General features: G+C 37.7%; 1 protein-coding gene across 1 annotated transcript; it reads left to right on the top strand.

The window, feature by feature from the left end:
• The first annotated feature begins 6,733 nt into the window (after positions 1 to 6,733).
• Positions 6,734 to 11,811, top strand: LOC149954574 (uncharacterized). The gene is made up of 2 exons (XM_090169964.1): positions 6,734 to 6,843; positions 6,906 to 11,811. The coding sequence occupies exons 1-2, from the start codon at positions 6,734 to 6,736 to the stop codon at positions 11,809 to 11,811; spliced, it is 5,016 nt and encodes a 1,671-aa protein (XP_090026090.1).
• Positions 11,812 to 18,326: the final 6,515 nt, after the last annotated feature.

Raw genomic sequence — 18,326 nt, 5'->3', positions numbered from 1 at the left:
CATCGAGAGAGAAAATGGGTTCAGTAGAGATATCATGAATATTGTTTATGAAAACATGATGACGTATATTGATTTTTAAAAATAAAACATTTTTATTCATAAACAATTTTATTTATTTATATATATATACAGCGATAGACTTAGAAAATGCGTACGTATTTCAGTTCTCTATCCTCTAAGTACAAATGTACTTGCAAAATTCAGTTCTCTGTCCTCTAAGTACCGATAAACAGATAATATATCTAAGTAAATTTCAAAAAAAACTCCCTAGAAAAGGTACTCTTCCCCCCTGGTGTAATCGTAAAATTTAAAAAACACCCTAGGATTGGTATGTGAAAATTACATCCTCTTGCCCCCCCCCCTGGCTCCCCCGCCCTCCCCCTGGCTCCCCTAGTGACAGAACATCTTGGCTCCCCCGGCCTCCCCTGCTCCCCTAGTGAAAGAACATACACTACACTACTACTACTACTGACTACAAATTTTAAACATTAAACAACATTAATCACGGAATATTAATTATTAGGCCATCTATTTTCTTCTGTATATTCTATATCTGAGGATGACACTTCTAACTCGAGAGTGTCGAGACCATAGAACGTTTCATCTTGGACATCCAAAGACGTTTTTGGGAGTTTAATGTTTCCGTGCAACAGTAGGTGCTAGATGTATATTATTAGTCTGGAGTGTCTCCGAACTGACCAAATCATTATGTTAGCTGTAAGTCCGCTATAAAGTTGTTTTTGTATAAACCGATATCACTAATATATCATTAAACACTTGAGTTTTCAAGTTCCCTCCCCACTGGTTTAAGGGGTTTTCCCCCGAGTTCTTCGGTTTCCCCTTCCATAAAAACTTGTCGAGGTTAACGGTAATAGTTAGTGTAGGGAGCTGTTGGCTCGCGTGGCTTGAAGGGTGCGCCACCATGAAATTTCCTTAACAGAAAGAAGCTCTTTTTTCCCCTGGTTGGGCCTCTATATACTTATTTTCTATCTCTATGGCTTATGACGAACATCTTGAAGGTTAATTTAGTGAATTAATTTTATACTCCGGGAAATTGTAAACGTGTTACCAAACATTTCAGTCAGTTGCACATTGCCGAATGTGAGTGTGGAAAGTGCCTTCATGCAAAGCTTTAGAAATGAGCAACTTGCCAGCCACCAGAAAGGCATTTTCGGTATTATTAGTAAAAACATTCCGAATGCTAGCGGTGGAAAAAAGGAACAATAAATGAAAATATCGTCTCAGCAATAATTTCCGCGTGAAAATTAATATTAATTGTTGGCTAAAAACTATTGAAAGTGCAGGAAATGCAGAAATAATTTTGCTGATTTTTAAAGAGCAAATAATAATAATAATAATTTTTCAACAATTTGGGAGCGCTGCATTCGGTTCCAGACGTTAATGGGTCTTGGTTCCTATCTAGCTTGAATTTCGCGGCGCTATGATATTTTTGGAAATAGGCTATTAAAAATTTAATGACGGTTTAATATTTGTTATCTTAATCGAACATATTTATTGATTTTATAATACGAGGCTGCCCTCAAAAATAGGGTTGTGATATGCCCCTCGGCTATCAATTCTTATAAACTTTAACCTTACAAGCATTATCGTTCATTTCTTATTTAAATGTAAGGAGTAATTCTTGAGTAATAAAACAAATTACTCTCGAACGTGTGAGTGTTCAAAGTTGCTTGATATTATATATTTAATGTCGTTTGTCTTGTTTCTCGCCCAATAAGTGTTTACCACCTTCTTTACCTGACAATGAATTATTTTTGAATAGAACCAAATTTTAAGTACTCGTGACTCACCTTTTCTTCGTTTAATTGGATTGCAAAAAGCTTAAGAATACGATTTTTTTATTATTCTCCCGATTAGAAAAGTCTTCATATTTCTATTAATTGGACTCAGGTCATAAAATAAAAAGATGCCTTGTTATACCTGTGAACAGCGGTCCAGGATGGTCAAATTATACTACGGAGATGGTCAACGAAATGCACGTGAAGTGAGTCGATTATTTCAAATGTTGTATCCTGACAGTCGTCCAAATCACCACACTGTTCTCCATGCTGTCCGTGACTTTGAAAACGAAGGCAACGTGAATCGCAGATTCCGTGGACCTGGCCATGAGAACATCAACATGGAAGACACAGTCATCGCACATTTAATTGATCTGTGATGACTCTTGTTATAAGCGTTTATAATATCATCTAAAACGTCGACATGTTTAAGGGTGTTATTCTGCGTGAAATAGCGATATAAACGAGATTTAAAACTTCTAATGAATCTTTCAATAATGGACGTTTTCATTTCTGATCGAGTAGCGAAAAAGTTAATACCCCTTCGCTGTAATTCACTCTGCACTTCTTGACAGACAAATTCGTTTCCATGATCACTTTGAATTCTTTTCGGTTGACGACCTTTTTCAAAAACGTTACGTAACGCTTCTAAAATTGTTACACCTTTCTTAGTTTTAACCGCTACAGCCATAGCGTATTTGCTAAATATGTCGATAATACATAATACATACCGAGATCCTGAATTATATTTAGCTTCTGAAAATCTGCCAAGTCCGCTTGCCACTGTTCGTCAATTCCATAAACCATAGTTCGATTCCGTTTGAATCGTCTTCTAGCAGGTTTATGCAGCGTATATGTATCCTGCTTTATTAGAAATGGTTTTACTTTTTCCAATGAAACCTTTAAACCTTTATGTCGAGCTGAATTATAGAGCGTTCAAACTCCAGCGAATGACGCTGGGTCTGCGGGATTAGTATAGATTTTCTCAAGTTCTTTCTCCATATCGGGTAATATTTTGATGTAATGGCATGTAACGCCAAAAAAGGAAATTAAATAATTCTAATACTATAATAACTATGATTATTAATACAGCTGTGATAATTTTCGGTGATTTTGAAAATGATTGTGATAAATTGGCTAAAAGTCCTAAAGAGACCGTTTCTGTACAACCTTCCATTGTAGGCTTATATTATGAAATGAGAACAAAATTATCAGGTTAATATATTTTATTTAGTATGTATCCAAGGTCTTAGAGGACTAGGTGAAGATGATGATATCATTGAACTATTTGGTGGTGTATGAAATACAGTGTCAATCTTACAGGATTTTTAATTAAACGTTTTGAAATATTTGACTTATGAATACCCTCGTAAAACTCTGTAACTCCTATAGGATCAATCACTGTTCCAGGCGTTTTTCTCACAGCATCATACAAAAGATCGATTATATTAGATCCTAACGATAGATAGCAGTGGCGCTAATAAAAATGGAAGAAAACCACCCTTTTGTATCAGTATCTTTCGTCGTTTTGATATAGGGTTCTTCTTCGACACTTTTCGTATAACCGCGCTATGTTTCTTTAACCGCTTACGATGACGTTCTGACAGTTCAATTGTTCCGTGTAATACATTTATACAACATTCAACGTGAGCCAATATAGCTTCCTTGCTAGCGTATTTAATACCTGTCTTTCTTTGATTTAGATTACAGGATGTCAGGAAACGTAGAAAGTCTATGTTTTCGTTTACTCGTTTTGAGACATCCATTTAGAGATTTTTTTGCCTTTCTTAAAGCGCAATGAACAGTTTCGGAATGAAAAGGGCAGTTTAATTCAACGTCTTCTAGTTCTGATAACTTAGGACAACCGGTATCTTCGATGTTAGTTACTGAAACACCAAGGAGTGTCGATAATACTGCAGCTTTTTCTAAACTTTTGGTGAAAAACGAAGTTGCTTTTTCCGCTATCTGATTGCAAATGTCACGTCTCGTTCTGTAAGGACGTTCACCGTCATCCCATCGAAGGTGACAAATGTTATGAGATATCCATCTGCATTGTCTTTTATCTTCATTTGAAAGCTCTTTGAAAGGGTATGGAGATTTGAAAGTAAACACTTCCGATTCTTCAGTTTCTAATACTACGTAAGCTAATTCTTTAAAAATCCACTCTCGATTAACCGTAAAGAAATTCCCTTCTATAATACACTTCATTTTGGAATAAAGACCGCCGACTGATCTGGATTGTGAGGTTTCAAGTCAACTAATAAATACCCAAACTTCCGTGACGTATCTTGTTGAAACACATCAATAACGTATTTGCTATTGGTTGGAGATATCTGCCTCGCGAGATGTAAATTGTTGATTTATCTCGTGGTGATTTAAAAATAAATAGATAATGAGCATTTAATTTTAAAGTTCTTATTTCTTTTCCGGGGTAATAAAGATTTTGCATTAAAATTAGTACGGAGGTGTTTCTGTGATGAGATCCACGAATAAATTTTGAATATTCATTGAAACAGTTTCGGCTGATACTCGGTATAACACCATATTATCCTCTCCGGAGGAGGGGATATGCAGGTCTTCTTATGTTGAATCAACCATCCCACCAGGAATGACTTTCCGCATTGGGTGGATCCGGCTACAAGCCCATTCATTGGATGTTGTAAGCTTAAATCCATAATGGTTAATGAGAATCGGAACATTAGTGTAATCAATTTTATTCGTTTTTAACAAGATTTTAGCATTGCATATTATAAGTGATATTATATTATTTAAAATTTCTTTTGACAATCTACAGCGAATAGTAAACATTTCAATAATATTTTCACAATTTACCGACATAATTATTTCATAAAAATGTAAATCTACACACTTAGAAAAATCCATCATGATACAATCATGCTGGAGTTGAGATGGATGATCAATTTGACAGCCATTGCACGCTTTCTTCAGAGCTTCATGTAATTGTTTAATTACAACGTTGGTCATCCCCTCCTTTATTTCCTTGATTTGCTTTAAACACTTCTGAATAGACTCGTATACTGCTCGAGGAAATTCAACCAAGAAGATTGAGCGAAAGCTACCCCCTCTTTAGTCGGTAACAGTTTTCCATAGTTTACTCCATAACCACGGTACATTTGTCTAACATCTAGAACCTTTTGTTCGGCAAATCTATGAACCGAAAACCGTTTAGTTTAAGAACCTGTGAAAACCCACGAAGTTTCAGCATCGTTATTGAAATAAGCTTCAATGGCATCTTTCTTTGTCCATAGCTCTTGCAGTTCCGCTTCTGTTAGTTTGATGTGATTTGTTAAATCCAATAGAGCGCAGTAGATGGTTTCATCTGCATAAACGATTAACCCTTTGTCACCAGACACAGGAAATGAACAATTCCTCTAAAATACATACATTAAGACAAAGTTAAGAATTATCACCGAGTATTCCTACTTACATTTTAAGGTTCCTCGGAGTCACTTCCAATACAATACAGATGGTGAACTTTCTAAATAATATGGCCTTGTTATTATACGGTTTTCCCTTTTTATACTCTGAAATTATTTATCTTCGATATCTTATTTATTAAAACGGAGTTTAAAATTAATTGCATTCTACCTATACGCATTTTGAAGTGTATCGCGTTACGTATGTAGGAATTTACCCGGTCCTCATACGGAATCACGTGTACAATTACAATACTTGAGAACGATACGTTTCTCATACTAAAACTTGAAATATTCGTTGAAAGACATACTCGTGATATAGGTTCAAGTGTCAAGCATATTTAAGTACTACTTACGTGCTAATGATATTAAAATGAAGTTTAAAAGTATTTCCATTCTACGTCATTTTAACAACGAATATTCCATGACGTCAAAACACTCAAATCCATGTTTTCATTCAAATTAACCGCGCCTCCAGGGTAATCCGCACACGCGTGCTATCTCCCGCCTAGGTTATCACTTCTTACATCATTTCAACTTATTCCGTACGATAAAACTCGATAAGAAATTTATACGTTCAAGTACCGAGTGTCACTCGAGATAAGCAGAAACAGGCTGGTCTGAACATAATATGTTGATATACGAAAAAACACATCGTCGCGAGAAATACCCTAAATACATTGAATTTTCAACGATTTTACCCCCATTTCACCCCTTAAATCCTGGATCCTCGATCCTAGGATCGGAGTGTCGACCTCACTTTCCTTCTACTGACGAGTAATTACGAAATCCTACGAGAAATCTGGGACCGAAGTTAAGAAATCTTGAAATCCAGAGTAAGGGTTATTTAATGTCAGGGTTCTAAAAATGTATATCTTTCACTGACAATGATCCATCAATCAGATCAGGATTATTACAGGAAGGTCACCACAAACTATGTTGACAATAGTGAAGAAATTCCAATTTGAAGGGCTAACTCTAATCACTTGAGTCTTTTGATTTGCCTTGGAAAGAATAACTTGAGTTGATAAATTAAAATTGAATTATTATTATATAATAGAGTCATTTAAATATATTTTAGTCAGGTTTTCTATTTTTGACTGTACTTGTTTAGTTTATGCTTGTAATTTAATTTGATTTTTTTTAACTTTATCTAATCTATCTATATTAAAAAATGTCATTAAATAATTTTTTAGTGTAGTATAAAAGTGGAATCAATTTTAACATGTAACCAGTGCTTTTCGCTTCCTTGAACTACGATGTAATTATCCATCAATTTAAATGTAAATAAACGTATTCATGTTTTTAAGTATTCAACGTCTTTAACAATTTGTCACCACTGTCACGTCTAAACATTTGGTCCGTCGAGCCGGATCCCCACTACAACAGTTGAAGTTACGCCTCAGCCGAGGGGATTCGTCACCTATCACGTGAGCAGCAGACTGGTGAGAATCGTCGTTTAAGCAAAGAAGCCTGGTCAAATTCATGTCAACTAGAATGGATGCCCTTCTCAGCAAAAGACGAGCTATAAAAGGTCAAATAACAAGACTGGAGAACGTCAAACAGAAACATATCGCGCAACCATTGTCCAACATTGCCGTGCAGACGTATCGGGACAAGGCCGATAAATTACAGACCGAGCTGGAGGATTTGCAACACTTAATTGTAGACAAAGTGACGACAGCACTTTCAACGACATCGAAGAAGAATACAATCTACTCATTGAAAGAGCAGAAGCGATTTGTTTCTTTTTCAACGAGCTGGTGAATCAACAGACAGCGGCGAATTCTACGGGTACGTCTCAAACGACGTCGGACATTCGGCTACCAAAATTGGAACTGCCTATTTTTAGCGGGAGCTACGTCGAATGGTTGACGTTCCATGATTTATTCACAGCCACTGTTCACAATTCATCGCTGTCCGGAGCCCAAAAACTGCAGTACTTGAAAACGTCGTTACGAGGGGAAGCCGCCTTGCTCATTCAATCCATTCCTATCACCAACGGAAACTACGCAGAAGCCTGGGACATTCTCATTAACCGATATAACAACCCAAGAGAAGTCATCGATGCGCATATCAAGCGAGTATTCAATCAGCCACCAGTTCGGGACGAATCGGCATCGGCTCTTCGCTGTCTAATCGACACCACTATGGAATGCACACGAGCTTTAAGAGTCTTAAATGAGCCAGTCGATCAATGGGACGCCATTCTCTTGCATATAATCAAGGAAAAGGTTTACAGAGAATCTCACAGGCAATGGGAATTATCACTCAAAGGCACTAGCCGACCATCATTCCAAGAGCTGATAACATTTCTGGAGCAGCGGGCACGAGCGTTTTTGGCATCTCAAACTACAAGCCACTCTCAGAAGCACAAATCAATTACACCATACTCGAAGAAAAATACGCTAACTCATCATGGTTCAGTACAAGACGCCTGTATCATTTGTAAAGGACCACATTCCGTCTACAGATGTGAGAAGTTCCTAAAGGCTACCACGGAAGATCGCTGGAGGATCACAAAGAACCATTCACTCTGTTACAATTGTTTGCGACCTGACCATCAAGTCACCAATTGCAAGTCCGGGACGTGTAGAAAATGCAATGGAAAACATAGCACATTATTGCATCAGGATAAGCAAGAAGGAGCTACAATAGAAGATGCAAGGAAACCAGTTGAGGTCAATTGTCTCGTTTCAAGAGAATCCTTTTCGTTATCGCAAGTTATACTAGCGACAGCCATCATTCGAGTTGAAGCTTCCAATGGAGAATTCCAACCAGTCCGTGCCCTTTTGGATTCCGGGTCGCAGGCAAGCTTTATCAGCGAGCAATGCTGTAAAAAGTTGCATCTCAGAAGACGTCGGCTAAATGTAGCAATTGGAGGGATCGGCGGAGCTGGAGTAGGAACATCTCGAGGCAGTGTTATTCTAACAGTAAAACCAGAGGCTGGGAACAAGTCGCTCGTCGAGATCAACGCCTTGGTACTCAAGAGAGTTACGGAGGACCTACCAAACCGTGTGATCAATCCTGACGCCTGGTCGCATCTCAAAGGCCTAAATCTTGCCGATCCCAAGTTTCACGTACCTAGAGCAGTTGACGTACTGTTGGGAGCCGATGTATATCTGTACCTGGTTCAAGATGGCACTTGTATCGGACAACCTGGGACCCCGGGAGCGTTCAATACTATTTTCGGATGGGCTGTGTGTGGTTCCCTCGACTCTCATAAACCAGTCAAGTTCACGCTAGACATTCGAATTTATCACTTGACCATCGACGATCAACTGCAAAGGTTTTGGGAACTGGAAGAATTATTCCCGAAACAACTACTTACCATAAGCGAAGCACAATGTGAAGAAAGCTTCGTCAACAATTATCGCCGTGACAATGAAGGCAGATACATTGTCAGCCTTCCTATGAAGAATGACCAACATAAACTGGGAGATTCAAGAAGGATGGCTGTTCGAAGATTCTCATACCTTGAAAAGCGATTACAAGCAGACCCGGGCCTTGCTGAACAATACCGCGCCTTCATGGAGGAGTATCTCAAGCTTGGTCACATGAGACTAGTGTCACCAGAAGAAGCTGTAAGGACTGAAAGCTTTTACCTTCCACATCACGCCGTAGTAAAGGAAGGCAGTAGCACCACTAAGTTACGAGTAGTATTTGACGCCTCCGCCAAGTCAACCACTGGAGTTTCACTTAACGATCTCCTGCTGGTTGGTCCAAAAACTCAAGATGATCTCATAGCTCTACTACTTCGTTTCAGACTTCACACCGTGGCCCTAACTGCCGACATTGCCAAAATGTACCGTCAGATCCTGGTACAGCCTGAAGATACTAATCTACAGAGGATCGTTTGGCGAAGTAACCCAGTAGAACCGATTCGGGACTATCAACTACTTACCGTCACATATGGTACAGCGGCGGCACCATTCTTGGCTACAAGAGTACTCAAACAACTCTCATTAGATATGAAGGACAAGTATCCGATGACCTCTCGAGCATTATTAGAAGATTTCTATGTCGACGACCTGATGTCAGGTGCCGAATCTACAGAAGAAGCCCTTCAACTGCAATCAGAATTGTTGCAATCCACAGACGAAGCTGGGTTTCAACTACGAAAATGGACTTCTAACGATCCAGCCTTGCTTCATTCAATACCCGTTGAAATGCGTGAAGGTCAATGGCCACTGAAGATAGACGTAGACGAATCAGTTAAGAACTTGGGCCTTCGATGGACACCGGGAGCAGATTTCTTCTCATTTTCAGTATCAGGTTCTAACAAAAACTCGATAACGAAACGAATTATTCTCTCCGAAACAGCCAAAATCTTTGACCCCCTGGGGTTATTGTCTCCAGTTACCATCCAAGCGAAACTACTATTACAAGATCTCTGGAAACTGAAGCTGGGCTGGGACGACCAGTTACCTGAACCTATCTCTAACAGATGGAGGACATTTCAGTCGGAACTTCCAGAAATCGAGTCTCTCGTCATTCAACGTCACATATCTCAACGACAAGCAAGGGAAATCAGTTTACAAGGTTTTTGCGATGCTTCGGAAAAAGCCTACGCCGCTGCAGTCTATCTAAAGACAAAGAACAGTAAAGGAAACATCAAAGTTCAACTCATTGCGGCAAAAACCAAAGTGGCCCCTTTGAAGCAAGTATCATTACCAAAACTCGAACTCTGCGGAGCCTTACTATTAATCCGACTGCTAAAACTTACTTCAGATGCCCTGAAGCTAATAATTCCAGAAATCCACTGCTGGAGTGACTCCATGACAGTATTGGCTTGGATAGCCTCGCCTCCACAAAGATGGAAAACCTTTATAGCCAATAGAGTATCCGAAGTACAGACTGCTCTTCCTCAAGCACACTGGCATCATGTAAAGGGAGAATGCAATCCTGCTGATTGTGCCTCGCGTGGGATCTCAACTGCTCAACTATGTCAGCATTCACTATGGTGGCATGGTCCCCGATGGCTGATGGCTTGTCCGACTTTCAAAGAGACAACTGTACCTGTTGAAACCGAAGACTGCATACTAGAGGCTCGTCCACCATCTACAACGTCAAACCACTACACAATCGACATGACGTTACTTGATGCACATTCGAACTTTATTCGTTTGGTTCATGTAACAGCTTATATACAACGATTCGCTAAAAACGCCCATGGTCTCAAATCAGACAGGACTATTGGCCCATTGACAGCTACCGAAATCGATTCGGCGCTTAAACACTGGATAAAAGTAACCCAAAAACAAAATTTTAATGAAGAAATCCATTGCCTTATTACAGCCAAACCAGTTCCATCGAAAAGCAAACTACTATCATTGAACCCCTTCTTGGATTCAGAGGGAATTCTTAGAGTTGGTGGCCGAATCAGATACAAAGTCCATACAGATCAAATTCACCCTATTATTCTTCCAAGACGAAGCAAACTGACCGACCTAATAATCACTCATGAACATCAGAAGCACCTCCACGCTGGTTCTCAATTACTTATGACAGTTCTCCAAAGAAATTACTGGGTTTTTGGAATCCGAGACGCTATAAGATTTCACATCAGACGTTGTTTGCGATGCACTCGCCAGAAAGCAACTATTGTTCCACAAATCATGGGTGATTTACCAGCAGCCCTAGTAAATCCCGCCAGAGCCTTTCTGAAGTGCGGTGTGGACTACGCCGGTCCATTCCAACTTCGAGTCATGAAGGGTCGTGGTCAAAAAACATTCAAGGCGTATATATCACTGTTTGTGTGTTTCACGACCAGAGCCATCCATCTCAAAGTAGTAAGTGAGTTGTCTACCGCCGCCTTCCTTGCAGCTTTGAAACGATTCGTAGCCAGACGAGGGAAGAGCTCGGACATTTACAGTGACTGCGGCTCCAACTTTGTCGGTGCCAGTCGAGAAATGCGAGAGTTCCTGAAATTCGTGTCCAGTTCTGCAAACAACTCGTCTATCACGCGCTGGACGTCAGACGAAGGTATCAACTGGCACTTGAATCCGCCTGCAGCACCACACTTTGGAGAACTATGGGAGGCAGGTGTAAAATCGGTGAAATATCACCTAAAACGAGTTGTCGGTTTAACTATTTTATCGTACGAAGAGATGAATACGTTACTCTGTCAAATTGAGGCTTGCTTGGACTCGAGACCTCTATCTGCGCTATGTACAGATCCAGATGACCTTGTGGCATTGACTCCTGGACATTTTCTCATTGGCGGTGCACTAACGGCTATCCCAGAACCAGACCTCACAAACGTCAAGGTCAACCGCTTAACCCGATTTCAGATGGGTCAACAGCTTCTGCAGCATTTCTGGCGGAGATGGCAGAATGAGTACTTAACAAGGTTACAACAGCGTCCAAAGTGGCTGACCGTACAAAAAAATCTACAAGTAGGAGATCTCGTCATTCTTAAGGATGAAAACCTTCCACCTCTTAAATGGAAGTTGGCTCGCGTACAAATCATCCATCCAGGGAAGGACGACTGCGTTCGGGTTGTAACTGTAACAACGGCTGATCGCGAAATCCAACGACCAGTAACCAAAATTTGCTTACTACCAGTAAACTAATAAAAATTCACAAGTTTGTTTTGAAACGCAACATTTCAAGGACACCGGAATGTTTAGTTTATGCTTGTAATTTAATTTGATTTTTTTAACTTTATCTAATCTATCTATATTAAAAAATGCCATTAAATAATTTTTTAGTGTAGTATAAAAGTGGAATCAATGTTAACATGTAACCAGTGCTTTTCGCTTCCTTGAACTACGATGTAATTATCCATCAATTTAAATGTAAATAAACGTATTCATGTTTTAAAGTATTCAACGTCTTTAACAATTTGTCACCACTGTCACGTCTAAACCGTACTTGATTTCTAGTCCGAAAGACATCATACTTTGCAAGTTCCATAGAACACATTGTCTTAAACTTTGTTCTTCCTTCTCGCTGATCAAAATTTATAGAAGAATTCTCGTATCGATTTTATTCTACGATTGTCTTTTGTCCATTTCACTCACATTTTTCCTAAACTTTCTCAAAAGTCCAGAGCACCTTTCACGTTATGCCAAGCTATCGGAAGAAATTAAAACCTAGAACCCAAAATTCGCGAATGCGCAGTGAACGCCAGAAAAAAATCTGGGTTTAAAATTGAACCGCGATTTGTTTGGCTTGAGTAAACCATCTTTAAATGTTATACCGTCTGAAACGTTCACCGCGGCTTAAATATCAACTTTAAATTACTGAACCTGATTTTACAGGCCTCGTCTGAAAAGCGTATAAGTGGATTGCGGGTTTCCGGTGAATGGACGAAATACCTTATTAAAAATATTTATTTCTTGATACTACGTAATATGATACTGAGAAGAGCGAACGAAAAATAGTTCTTTAACATAAATGATATGTTAATTTATTTAATTTGTCTCAACTTAGTTCTTTTCCATTTGTCTATGTGTTTCAGAGGCTCGGGATTTCTCACAAATTCGTTTGGGATAATAATTCTTCTACTTTTGAGCTTTTGTAATATTGAATCGAAAACGGGCCTTGCTTTATCCAAAAGTAGGCAAGACTGAACATAACGCCTAAACATCCAAGATGTAAATAACTAGAAGAGAACTGACTAGCCATAGCAATTTTTAGTTCATTTTATTGACTGAATTATCCCATCGAGTGGTGATCATCATCTTAACTTATAAAAATCACAGTGCATTTGTCACATGAACAAAATGTCGTATGTCCTTTTGTACAGCTGAAACGTGATTTTGATGTTTGAGCTCGCTTTTATAGCCTCTGAGATAAACCTTTAAAGGGTACGGTTTTGCTAAACCACAAAATAAAGCTGCCATAAATGATTTTGCACGAGGTCCTTCCTCAAAACTGAAGACTGAAACCAAAATTCCTTATTTTCACTGTTGGAAAAAGGTACTCCATCAAAAATGACGAAAAACATCTCAGCTTTATATGGGAAATAGCTCATGATAAACGTTTTAAGGCCATGACTTATTCCAAAATAAACGATATCCCCAGAACCAAACGATTCAACTTCTAAAAATGAACTTTTAGTCTTTAAACCCGTTCGTTTGTTCTTCGGCACTTTAAAACCATTTCTTCCCAATAAAGCTAATTCATTTTCTAAGAACCACATGTGTTAACCAATTTCGAAATGAGTCAGGAAATGAGATTGAATAAATCACTCCAAATAATGTATTCGCCTGACGACGACGCCGGTTAGTGCGCCGAAACGGCCGTAGCGTTTTAATAAACAAAACTCTTTTACTGTGCAATAGTGTTTTTATTCATTTCTTTAAAATCTTTAAAAAAAAATCACTCCATTTAAAATAAATAATTAAAAAGAACTGACTCAAAGTTCTTCACTGGAAGTTGCGCTACCCCCGATATTTCATCAAACAGGCAGACTGGTAAAACATAATTTTTTAAACTCTCCTTTAAAACGTTAGGGAAGTGTATTTTATTTAAAAAAAAGTTACGTCTACAACCTACGCTTTTTCAGTGGTAAGCCGAATGAACTTGTACATGAAGTGCAAGTGGATATGAGTTGACTATTAAATCACTCACGACGGAAACGCCGTAATTTGGATTGACGTTTTAAAGTCGGTTCAGGACTGTAAAGCTGGTTTCACACTCGACGGAAAATATGCCGGAAAGATGATAATAAACGTCGAGCTGAAAATTGATTCCCATTCGATACACCGCTAACGATCAACTTTACGCTGCTAATTTTCCGTCGAGTGTGAAACCAGCTTATTTCGATATTCGGGTCCAGATTGTATTCCGATCGTCGGATAAGAGTAAAACTTTATCAGTGTGGAAATTTCAGGTCATTGTTTGACTCAATTCCAACTGCTTCTCCTATTCGTCCGTGTAGACTCTTAGCCGAATAACAAATGAAGATCTTAATATTGTGTGCTATTTTAATCGTATAGAAACCGATGCTTTTAATAAAGACGTTTCAGCCCTAATGTTTTCACTGCATTATTATTTCATTGAACCAAATTGTTGCTGACTAGTGCATCATACTGATAGGTTTATCAGCAGAATGAGTTTTCGTCGGAGGTATAAGACTTTCGAAATTGGTTGCAAACAGCAATGATTTACACATAAAGAAAATAGTATATTTTTTGGAAAATATGTCTTTATAAAAACCTTCCGACTAAAAGTTACAAAGTTTACAAAGCACTCGTCAAGGAGATTCACTTTTAGTATTATGAATATTTGATGTTTTTAACCAAAATAATTCTTCATTCTTATTCTACGAACTTTAAAAAAATACTTTTAGGTGATATTGAGAGTTGAGAAGAGAACATTTAGTTATTTAAATTCGGACCCCCAGTGTCAATGAACTCATTAATAGTTCAATTGGAGATTCTTTCGTAAATTTCCGCTGGGAATAATAATGACTGCCTTTTAAAAATGCGGCTTAAATTGACGAGTTCCGAGAATTCTTTTTTAGTATAAAACTCACCCAGATAATTGTTATTTAATTATTTCCATTCGTTCAGTGGCTTGTCAGGTGTTGCAATTTCGCTGAATAACAATGACAGATGAAAATCTTTTAAAAATCGGCAGTGTGTTAATTGGACGAGTTTTCTATTATTTTTTTTATTCAAAGAAGAAAGGGCGGATTGAGTCTGAGAAGACTGCGAGCCCGGACGCCTGGGATTACAGGAGTGAGCCACTACTCCCGACAGTTTTCTATTATTGTACATTATATTTAATCGCATTACGGAATTTAATATAAAAAATAATAAAAAATAATCAATACTGTCGAGGACGCTTACAAAATACTACTCTCACAATGGGCTAGTGAAAATTAAATATAATTATAAACTATGTCAAGATTTGCTATGAATTAAATATTGTATTAAAAAAATACACCACTCGAAAACACTCAAATTGCGTATTACAAAATGTCATGGTAACAAAAACTTTAACTGCGGTTTGAGCAATTTGGGATCCATATTTGTAACTAAAAGCTTTGGAATGTTTTGACAACGCTTTAAATTTATCAAGACTAAACGCCTGCAAAGCCTCGTGAAAGCCTACACGTTCGTGTTAGAGAGGCAGTTAACATCATTAATTGTACACCTGTGACCTAGAGGCTTTTGAAATCGTTGACTGAGAGTTGTAAATCATAACAACGGTTTTCGGTCGTAGAACACTACGTAATATGCTATAGATTGATAAATTTTACCCCGCGAGTTTAAGAGATTTATATAATTAGACAGTGTATCATTTTGGTAAGTGGTTGTCAATGGTCAAGCGGACTTTCCCTGGGGGATAAAATTTGGTCCGTCGCATGAGAACCGAGTAGGCGTTGCCCTACAGGTCTCTAGTATTCTTTTTGACAGAATACTTTATTTATATAACAATCACCAATGGAGCTTAAGTTACTCTCACCAGCAGATGTTAAGTCTCAACATCCATTCTGTTGGGGCAATGTTGGCGATCGTTTAGCTGTATGTTACTTTATACCAGGCTAAATGGTAAGGCTTATGAACGTTTTCTGCCCAAGTTACTGGAAGAAATGGCGTTAGAAACCAGACGGCGCGTTTGGTTATTGCGCAAATGAGCTCCAACTCATTTTAGTCGTTAATTTATAGCTCATCTATACGCAACGGAACCTTTGTGGTGATAAGTCAACTCGGTGCAGTTTAACGGCGAGACCGATCTCCAAATTTAAAGCGATTCGATTAACCGCAGTTAAGGTTTTTGATACAATGACATTTTGTAATACTCAATTTGAGTGTTATCGAATGATGTAATTTTTTTAATAAAATATTTAGTTTATAGCAGAACTTTAGCTAGTTTATAATAATATTTAATTTTCACTTGCCCATTGTGAGAGTAGTATTTTGCAAGCAACCTCGACAGTATTTATTATTTTTTATAATTGTTTATAACGAATTCCGTAATGCGATTAAATATAATGTACAATAATAGAAAACTCATCCATTTAACACACTGCCGATTTTTAAATGATTTTCGTCTGTGAATGTAATTCAGCGAATATTCCACTCCTGACAAACTACTGAACGAATGGAAATATTTAAATAACAATTATCTCAAGGGTGAGTTTTATACTAAAATAAAATTCACGCAACTCGTCAATTTAAGCCGCATTTTTAAAAGGCAGTCATTAATATTCCAAGCGGAAATTAACGAAAGAATCTCCAATTGAACTATTAATGAGTTTTTCGAACACTAGGGGGCGAATCAAAACTACTAAATGTTTTCTTCTCTTCTCTCAATTTCACGTAAGTGACTTTTTTTAAATTCGTAGAATAAGAAAAAAGAACTTTTCTTAAAAACATCAAATATTCATAATATTAAAGTACATCTCCCAGACGAGTGTTTTGTAAGTATTGCACTTTGTAACTTTTAGTCGGAAGGTTTTTACCAAGAACCAGAGTCTACAGCTCAGAAAAAAATTCGTAATCGAAAAATTTGGCACACTTATATATATTCAAATAAAAATATATAATATATATTTATAGAGTCAAATTTTCCCAAAAAAGACTTTATTTGTTTTATCTGTAAATCATTGCTGTTTGAAGCCACTTTCGAAAGCCGAAAGTTTTATACCTCCGACGGAAATTCATTCTGCTGATAAACCAATCAATCTGATGCACCAGTCAGCAACAATTTGAAAATGAACTGCCGGAAATAATAATGCAGTGAAAACATTAGAGAGCTGTAACGTCTTTATTAAAAGCATCGGTTTCTATACGATTTAAATAGCACACAATATTAAGATCTTCATTTTTTATTCGGCTAAGAATCTACACGGACGAATAGGAGAAGCAGTTGGAATTGGGTCAAACAGAGACCAGAAATTGTTACACTGATAAAGTTTTACTCTTATCCGACGATCAGAATACAATCTAGACCCGAATATCGAAATACAGTCCTGACCCGATTTTAAAACGTCAATCCAAATTACGGCGTTTCCGTCGTGAATGATTTAAATAGTCAACTCATTGCACTTCATGTACAAGTTCATTCGGCTTACCACTGAAAAGGCGTAGGTTGAAGACGTGGCTTCCCTCACGTTTTTAAGGAGGGTTTATAAGTTTTTACCAGTCTGCCTGTTTGATGAACTAACGGGGGCAGCGCAACTTACAGTGAATAACTTTGAGTGAGTTCTTTTTAATTATTTATTTTAAATGGAGTGATTTATTCAATCTCATTTCCTGACTCATTTCGAAATTGTTTAACACATGTGGTTCTTAAAAAATGAATTAGCTTTGTTGCGAAGAAATGGTTTTAAAGTGCCGAAGAACAAACGAACGGGTTTAAAGACTAAAAGTTCATTTTTAGAAGTTGAATCGTTTGGTTCTGGGGATATCGTTTATTTTGGAAAACGTCATGGCCTTAAAACGTTTATCATGAGCCATAAAAAGCTGAGATATTTGTAGTCATTATTGCTGGAGTACCTTTTTCCAACAGTGAAAATAAGGAATTTTGGCCAATGTTGGTTTCAGTCTTCAGTTTTGAGGAAGGACCTCGTGCAAAATCATTTATGGTAGCTTTATTTTGTGGTTTAGCAAAACCGTACCCTTTAAAGGTTTATCTCAGAGGCTATAAAAGTTAGCTCAAACAGTTCCAAAGAAGTGCTTTAAATTCGATTCGAAACAATAAAGGTTTAAATTAGATGGACTCTTGATATCCCTGCAAAATCACGTTTCAACTGTACAAAGGGACACACGGGATATTGTTCATGTGACAAATGCACTATGATTTTTATAGTTTTAGAAAACGACCACCACTCGATGGGAGAACACAGTCAATTAGTTGTACTAAAAATTGGTTTAATAAGTCAATTCTCTTCTAGTTATTTAAATCTTGTTTAGGTGTTATGTGCAGACCAGAATTCTTTTGGATAAAGTAAGGCTCGTTTTCGATGGGGCCAAAAAAAACCCATATAAAAGCTTAAAAATATAAGAAAATCTTGTTATCATTAACGAATTTGTGAGAAATCCCAGAGCTCTGAAACACATAAATAAATTAAAATAACTAAGTTAAGACAAATTTCACAAATAAGCACGCATATCATTTATGATAATGA

This window comes from Leiobunum rupestre, chromosome 3, assembly GCF_980474605.1.
Source record: "Leiobunum rupestre chromosome 3, qqLeiRupe1.1.hap1, whole genome shotgun sequence".
NCBI lineage: Eukaryota > Metazoa > Arthropoda > Arachnida > Opiliones > Sclerosomatidae > Leiobunum > Leiobunum rupestre.
Note: the sequence above shows the minus strand (reverse complement) of the source record. Positions and strands in the feature narration are given on the sequence as shown.

Bases quoted from the DNA above. Each gene is read 5' to 3' on its own strand.
- LOC149954574 (XM_090169964.1), top strand. From the start codon at position 6,734: ATGGATGCCCTTCTCAGCAAAAGACGAGCTATAAAAGGTCAAATAACA. The intron at 6,844-6,905 runs GTATCGGGACAA...ACTTAATTGTAG, and splicing joins TCCAACATTGCCGTGCAGAC to ACAAAGTGACGACAGCACTT.